Here is an 8,716-nt window from a genome sequence, read left to right on the forward strand (position 1 = left end):
AAGAGAAAAAGTTATATGCCCGGCGGCAATATGCACGACGGCAAGAGGTCCGTACCGCACGAGCGAACCCAACACGACAGACCGCTACGACCTGTTTTTGTCGCGAGATATCACCCGAGCCAGTCAAAGGCCGGGAGGGGAAAAAATGCTATCGCCCAGACCCATACATATCCAAAAGTCAGATAACAATGACTGGCCCGAACCGGCACGGCGTGTATTAATTGAACACTTACAGTATAATTTGAATAAACGTTGTATACAACTTGTAGATTTTACATATACTGTCTTAATTTAATCATTTATATAAATACATGGCTTTTATTAATGTAATACGGGAGGGCAGAGTCCCCCCCAATTACTATGAGTTGATTAAATTTTAAAGCACCCCCGTTAAATGAATTCTGGATATGCCACTGCTTACAGTTATCATGGCCGTCATAGTTTTACAAAAAATACAGAAGATCTTACAGTCCTCATTTTATTTTCATTACCTATTATAGCTTTTTTCATTCCCTTTTCATTCACATACCCCATAAAGTTATCCTCAACTGTCAATTTGTCAATTTTCACATAAGATTAATAAGAAATTATACAATTAGTTTCAATAGACAATAAAATAAATAATTATGAATTGTTTATTTATTTTAATCAGTATGTGCCATACAATGTATATAAAAAAATAATATAAATTTTACAATTTAATATTAATGAAATCCTTAGGATTGTTTAATAACACTTAATTTGGTTTCACAGAAGATAAGTAAACTCATAATTTTGAACTTACCAAAGTCTATTACGATATTTATTTTGAATGAACGTTTATGACGATAAAGCTCTTTCCACAAGCACAATGCTCATTATCAAATATTTCATAAATAATTTATTAATTCAAATACATACATTCTTACATTTTCTGACATTACTATTTTTTTTCCCAAGTACCCTTTCGTATCTTTTTGCGTACCATCAGAGGTACGCATACTCCGATTGAAAAAACACTTGCCTAATACATAAAACATATTTACACGTTAAACCCCTAAGCATAAGTTCGATGATCGATGGTGAAGCAAATATATGCAGATTGATTTTTTAAGTATGCTTACCCTTTTTTTACATTTAAATTTAACATTTATTTTTATTTATGTAACGCTGATTTCCGAAACATGTATAGACATTTTTTGTACCTTTTAAGAAGTAGCCAAAACGAATATTTACCTTTGGTTTTCAAATGGGAACATCATATTTTTTATAAAAATTGTATATGAAAATTTGTTGAAATAATTATATCTTTCTTTTGTCATAACTCCAATACTACCCAAATAGAATATAATACAATAAATTATAAAAATAAAAAAATAATAATAATGATGTTTCCATCATATAATGCCACTAAATACTGCTTCTTAAAAGGTACAAAAAATCATAATTGATAATAAATATAGTATTCTTCTATATAATATACATTTTCTAAATATATAACTGATATAAATAGTTAATATATTATATAATGAGCATAGTAGTGCGCACAGAAGGTGCCAAATGTGCCCAGGCACCCACTAAAATATTGTAAATGAGGACCCTACAATTTAAGTCTAAAACTAAGGCACCCGTATTTTAATTTATGTTATTCAAATTAAATGTAATTTATTCTAAAATATTTAGTAAAAAATGTATTGTTTTATAATAAAAATAAACTAAATTCTAAATTTTCATGAAAAAACTTTTTATGCTAATAAAACAGCTACAATTTACTGTGAAAATACAAATCATAAATAATTGAAGATTTCTGAAAAAAATATAGGAGATTTAAGGAAACATATTCATAATATTAAATAAAAATGTATTTTATGTTTATATAATTTATGTTTATATAATTATTTATACATTAAAGTGTATTAAATATATCTACACATTTTGTTAAATAGATCCCAATACAAAAGTATTGTATGCACCTTCTGAAATACAGGTTTGCCCTCGCCTATGATATGATAATTATTATGTTATACTAAAAATATATAAATTGTATTTTACCATTAATTTACAGTTAGGGAATAGCAATTATAAAGTAGAGCAAAAACAATTGTAATGCTGTAATAATATTTTATAATTTCATTTTTCGTCACATTAGAAAACCATTAAGATCTAAGTACTCGTTGACAGAACTATAATCTAAAACTTCCGGGTAATACTATCAATGACACAAAATTAAATAACGTCGTTATTAACGTTTATGATAATTGTTTACAATGATCAAGCTTTAATTACATTATTGGGTGTCTTTTTTCAAATTTGTTATGTCTATTAGTTCCACTCTTACCTAATTATGGCACAATTCATACTATTATCGTACTGGTGTATGTAATTTTGTGTACCTATAAATATTCATAACAAAATAATATAGTCGAGTATATAGCATTGTTGTTTATTTTCTCTTTTAAACGTAATTAGCGCATTATATCAGAAAAAAAGGTAATTCAGTTTTTAAATGTTTATGATTTATCTATCAAATTTCAAATTCCATAATTGTAATAAAACTAATAAATAAATAATAAGTAATTGTAACAAATTTGCATATACTCGTAGTTCACAATTCTGACGATCAAATTCCAAACCACTTTTGTACTAAATGCCTACATAGGTTCTGTTTATACGAGGTTAGATTAATAGAATACAAAACGTAAACATTAATGAAAATTAAATAACATAATATTAGTCTCGTTAATTGGAATGTACATGAACAATGAATTAGTTATTTTAAGAGGGAAAGTTCATCGCGAACAATTTTGTGGAATATAATACAACATATATTTATTAATCCTACTAATTGGTTTTGCAAATGAAAAACTTTTAATAATATTGTATCAAAGCAATTATTGGGATTTCTATTTTAATAATAAAATAATACATTTAATCAAGTAAATTGGAAAATGTTTAACTAATAACCAATGAATATACTTTTAATTTCCCGTGTCATTTGAAATCATCCCCTAATATTATATAAATATCAAGCACGAATGCAGGAGGGTGGTAGGGGTTAGGTTAGGTTTATGTTAAAATCCCTCCCTCTATGAAATATCAGAAAATAATGCTATAAAAAAATAAACGGATTTACAAATGTAATAGTTGTTTCAAAGTTTTTCATGATACTTGCAAATAAAATATATAAATAAACATATTAAAGCATGCTATTTATCAACATTTTTTTCAAAATCCCCTGAAATTTATTCCTGTGTCCACCCCTGATAAAAATAAATAACATTTTTTCTTTATAAAGTTACTGTTACAAGTAAAATCATTACCTATCGTATAATATTATAACAATACACAGGTGCTCTATACAAATATGTACACTAAGAGCGGAATTTAATATTTTTGTTAAAATGTACTCGTTAGTGACCTCCAAAAAATAACCAGCATGATGTATATTGCTACATGGTATATAGAGTATACATTTATATGTATTTATACGTATCTAGAAAAATCATAGGCGTGCGCACGGGAGATGCCAGGTGTGGCCAGTACCTCCCGAAATGTTGTAAAAGGGGCTATACAATTTCAGTTAAAGACTAAGGGGTCTGTATTTTAACTGATGATTTTTAAATTAAATGTAACTTATTTTAAAATAGTTGGTAAAAAATAAATTATTTCGTAATAGAAAAAATAAAACTAAATTTATCTAAATTTTCGTGCAAAAATTTAATATAAATTAATATTAATTATTAAAAATTAAATTAAAACTTAATCCAACTTTATATGATAATATAACAGCTACAATTGATTGCAAAAAGTATAAATCATAAATAATTTAAGCTAACTTGAGAAAAACAAATGAGATTCAAAGAAAATATACTCATTGGATTCATATTAATGTGCTACAATATTAAATGAAAAATTCAAATTATGTTTATTCAATTATTTATACATGAAAATATATTCAACATATTTACACGTTTTGTGAAGATTTATCCAAAAGTACTGTAGGAACATTTTGAAATACAGGTTTTCGCACGCCTCTGTCAGTTGCCCTAACTTATCCGGTATACAAAAGAGAAACTATTTATCAACTAGATGTGAAGTCGAATGCTCATGAAATACATTTAAATCCATTGGTGAAACAACATATCCAATGAGGCAACGACCAAAGACCCAAAGTAAAAATGTTCTTTTGTAGCAAAATTGTTAAATAAATAATTATAATTGTATGAAAATTAAAAAAAAAATGTTTACAGCCTACACAATTACATACCACACAAAATAATAATAATAAGTTAATATATTACATTTACTTAAATAATAATAACGGTTGTATAATAATATAAAAATGGCGATTATTAAATACAAAGTATTGTAATGTCAAACCCTACTTAACATATTTCTCCGATGTCCTAAATGTATACTACACTACTGGTTTGGCGACATATCATGGCGTTACTATCTGTTATTATCTTCACACTTTGTACGTAGGTACACAAAAACAATCCTACCATACGATGTATTTTGGAAACACAATAGTATTTTTTCTGCTATGTCATAGTTTATGCTGCTCATAAATAAAATATATTAAAATAATACACGTTCCGTTGGTTTTGTTTTTTTTTTATTAGGTAATTACATTGTAAAGTATAAATATAGACATGTTTAATATATAATATATAAATCCAAATACTCTGATACCAAAAATTAAACTATATTATTTATATCCAACTACCGGTGAGTAGTTTTACTAATATTACATTTTTAATTGTATATATAATATTGTTATTACAATACCTTACAAAATTATTACAATAAAATAATTTATTCGATTTCGTTTTTCTTAAAAAGTATGTGCAAACCGAATAGACATAAAAAAGGTAATTAATTATATGGATGTTTGAAGTTACCCGTTTGGATACTTTTTGGACTGAAATAAAAAAAGAAGAAAACTACGCAGACTCGCGAGAAGTATATTTCTCTTAACGGTAGTATAGGTAACACGATTGAAATTTTTAAAACCACATTGGCACTTTATACTTATACATATGTGTATTGTAGGTACACATATATTGTCGAACATAATAGTATTATGTACATAACATCACATGGTACACCAAATACCTATACGTATATTTATAAACACCATAATGCAAGTACAGCAGTTAAGTATAATATTATACAAAGATAAGAATAAGATAAGGTATTGTATAAGATAATAATGATAATATTTTTTTTTCACATAGACAAATGAAATAATAATAACTAACCATACGTTGTAATGAGTGAATATAATAAAACTTTGAAATAATTTTAAGAACAATATTTTTTTATAGGTATGTACAGGTTATGATGCACGTGCATACCTATTAAAAACATGGGAGGAGATCGGATTATTGCAAATCAACGTCGTGGTAGTTGACTATGTGGAATAATTCCATTTGTCCGGAAAATGCTGAGAACGTTTTTGTGGTCGGGGCGCTCCGTTTGAACACTGAAAACAATACAGAACAACACGTTAAAAAATGCTGTGATGCCAATATTCGCGTGCTGGGCCGAATGGTATTATATATAGGTGCTACCCGATGAAGTCCCGATAGTACATACTACTTACTGGCACTTACTTACCAGGTGGTTATGATAATTTTTTTTTTTTTTGCTCCGCAGTGTTAAAACAATACATATAAATGTATGTTATAGTATATAATATTTTAAAGTTTAAAAAGTTAATAAAATTTCTTTTTTTTTTTTATTCAAATATATTTATCAAAAATTATTTGTATCAATACATTTTTTTTTTTAATATTTCATACTTTATCTCTTAGTTTTTTAAATTATGAAACTTAAAAAAATACTAAACCGTTTAGGAATATTGACTATTGTTTTTCCCCGTAGATCTTCATATATATTATCATGTGATGTGAACTCGGACCATTTGTAAACAACAAACATACCACCTATATAGATACATGAATATAGATACGGAAATGCGGGGAAGCAATGCATGTTATTATGCATTTATGCTTCATAAAACCATAAGTATACAGAAGTTATACGTAGGAACACGTTATCAAGTGTTACATCGGGGGCGTGTACGACTTAAAGGGTACGGAGTGATTCAACTATAGATGTTTTGATTATTATAAAGATACGACCCCGTTAAATAATTTGTGTAAAAGTTAAAATATTATATTAATAGGGAATTAACAGCAGTAGATATATTGTTCGTTAAGCGTCGATTTACGTAATATTTTTTTATGCGACATCAATTATTATTTGTGCTCGACTTGGTAAGGGATACCGTGGGACTGAGCATGGCCGTATTCAGGGGGAGGGTTTTCCGGGTTCAAACCCCCCCCAAAATTTGTTCAACATTTTTTTTTTGCCTATTCACTTGATGTTTTTTTTCTGTATTCAATTGAAATTCAATAGAAAAGTGTTTCTTAATCCATCGTCTAAGTCGCACATAAGGTAAATTATTATCCCAGACTTATTATTATTGTGTAAATAAAATAGAATTGTCTACGAGAATGTCTACGCGCAAAAATTGAATCTAAAACAGTGCACTGCTTTACGACGGGTAAAACTATGTATACAATGAGATAAGATCACGACTGACGTTGTCGCCTGCCCATAGCTTTGGCTGTTCATATGGACGCACCAGAGTATTTACGTAGTTATTTTTAGTATTCTTCAAATTTTGATAGTGTACATACCTTATTAGAATAATCGTCGATGTTTAATTTCAACTCGAATAGAACTAATTCGGATAACTAATTCGGATGATTTTAATGACGGAAATTTTAGAGCTCTTTTACGGTTTCGTGTAGATTCAGGTGACACTATGCTAGGAGAACATTTGAAAAATGGTCCAAGAAATTCTTTATATACTAGTCCTGGTATTCAAAATGACATAATTTCTATTTGTGGTGAAATAATCAAGTCAAAAATTGTCCAAAGAGTAAATGCTGCCGAGTGCTTTTCTGTGTTAGCGGACGAAACTACAGATATTGGAAGAATTGAACAAATGTCTGTATGTTTGCGTTATTATGACCAAAAAGATAAAAAAATTCGAGAAGATTTTTTAGAATTTATACCGGCTGTTGATCTTAGTGGAAAAGGACTAGCAACTTTGATAATGGGGTGTTTACAGAAGAACAGTATACATTGTCAATTTTTAGTTGGACAAGGTTACGATGGAGCCTCTGCCATGAGTGGATATTTACATGGTGCTCAAGAATACATAAAAAAAGATTTTCCCATGGCACTTTATGTACATTGCAGTGCTCACTCGCTCAATCTAGCGTTGGCCAACGCCTATTCATTGCCCTCAATAAGAAACTGTATTAGCACCATTCAAACTGTTGGAACATTTTTTCGCTCATCGGCTCAAAGAAGTGAATTATTGAGAACAACTATTATCGAAACTCTTTCAGAGACAAAGCATACCACATTAGTTGCATTATGTGAAACTCGTTGGGTTTATAAGCATGAAAGTGTCATGCGGTTCAAAGAACTATATCCCGCTATTATTGTTGCATTGGAAAAATTGGAGTCATCAATAAATAAAGAAACTGCTCAAAAGTCTTGTCAGTTATTAAGTACAATTAAAGACGCTAAATTTGTTATACCTCTCGTAATAATTGAAAATATTTTTTCGTATACATTGACATTGTGTAAACAGCTACAGACAATTAATGCTGATTTAGTCGAAGCATGCAATCATGTTGATGATGTGTTAGCCGTATTAGACGAAATGAGAGAAAATAACAAACAACATTTTTCAGACCTGTTTTCTGTTGTTGCCATCATGTTGAATAAAAATAAAGAAGACATTGTTTTGCCTCGTATCGCTAATAAACAAACACACCGTAGTAATGTGCCCTCTCATAGCTCTGAAGAGTATTACAATTTTAATATTTTTTTGCCATTTCTCGACTATATCAGATCACAGCTTTGTGATAGATTTCAGAAACACAAATCTTTAATAAGTTCATTACAACAAATCATTCCAAGTAAATGTATAATCGCTACCAATGAAGAAATAAACGACTGTGTAAACTTTTATTCTCAGATATTGATTGAGCCTAATGCTTTCAAAGCTGAATTTGCAATGTGGAAGACAAAGTGGCTAAAAGAAGGATCTCGCCCAAAAACAGCAATTGCAGGACTTGACAATTGTAACCCTCTTTTATTTCCTAACATAAGGAAACTTCTACAAGTCTTAGTTACTATGCCTATGTCAACAGCGACACCAGAAAGAACATTTTCATCTTTAAAAAGATTGAAAACATATCTCAGAAATTCGACTGGTGAAACACGCCTCAATGGATTGGCTTTAATGTCAGTTCACCGGGACATCAATGTTGATCCAGAAGAGGTACTTACTCAGTTTTCAAAATCATCAAGAAAAATAATGTTACTTTAAAATTAATAATCCTATAAATTGTCAAATTAAAAAATGTAAGTTACATGTTTTAATAATTATTAAATATACTTACTCTAATTATAATTATATAACTATAAAAATATTTACATGTAAAATGTGGTTGTCAATTGAAATACCTTACGAGTAGTAAGTATTAAAGCAGAATGTATATTATATAATATGGTGAATAATATAAGTACATTTTTAAACCTAAAAACTAATATGGTTTGAATTGGTTAAAATTCTAAAAATCATGTTCTAGTTTCATCTTAAATTGAAAACCCCCCCCAAAAATAATGGCTGGATACGGCCATG

General features: G+C 28.7%; 1 protein-coding gene across 1 annotated transcript in view; it reads right to left on the minus strand.

The window, feature by feature from the left end:
- Nucleotides 1-4,926: 4,926 nt before the first annotated feature.
- LOC112689735 overlaps nt 4,927-8,716 on the minus strand; it is a 14,049-nt gene continuing 10,259 nt past the window's right edge. Inside the window, exon 7 of the mRNA XM_025563562.1 lies at nt 4,927-5,467. Coding sequence (XP_025419347.1) covers nt 5,367-5,467 — 101 coding nt within the window. The 3' untranslated portion in view covers nt 4,927-5,366. The remainder of the gene's footprint in view (nt 5,468-8,716) is intronic.

This window comes from Sipha flava, unplaced genomic scaffold (genome assembly GCF_003268045.1).
Source record: "Sipha flava isolate LNK unplaced genomic scaffold, YSA_version1 46_pilon_pilon, whole genome shotgun sequence".
Lineage (NCBI taxonomy): Eukaryota > Metazoa > Arthropoda > Insecta > Hemiptera > Aphididae > Sipha > Sipha flava.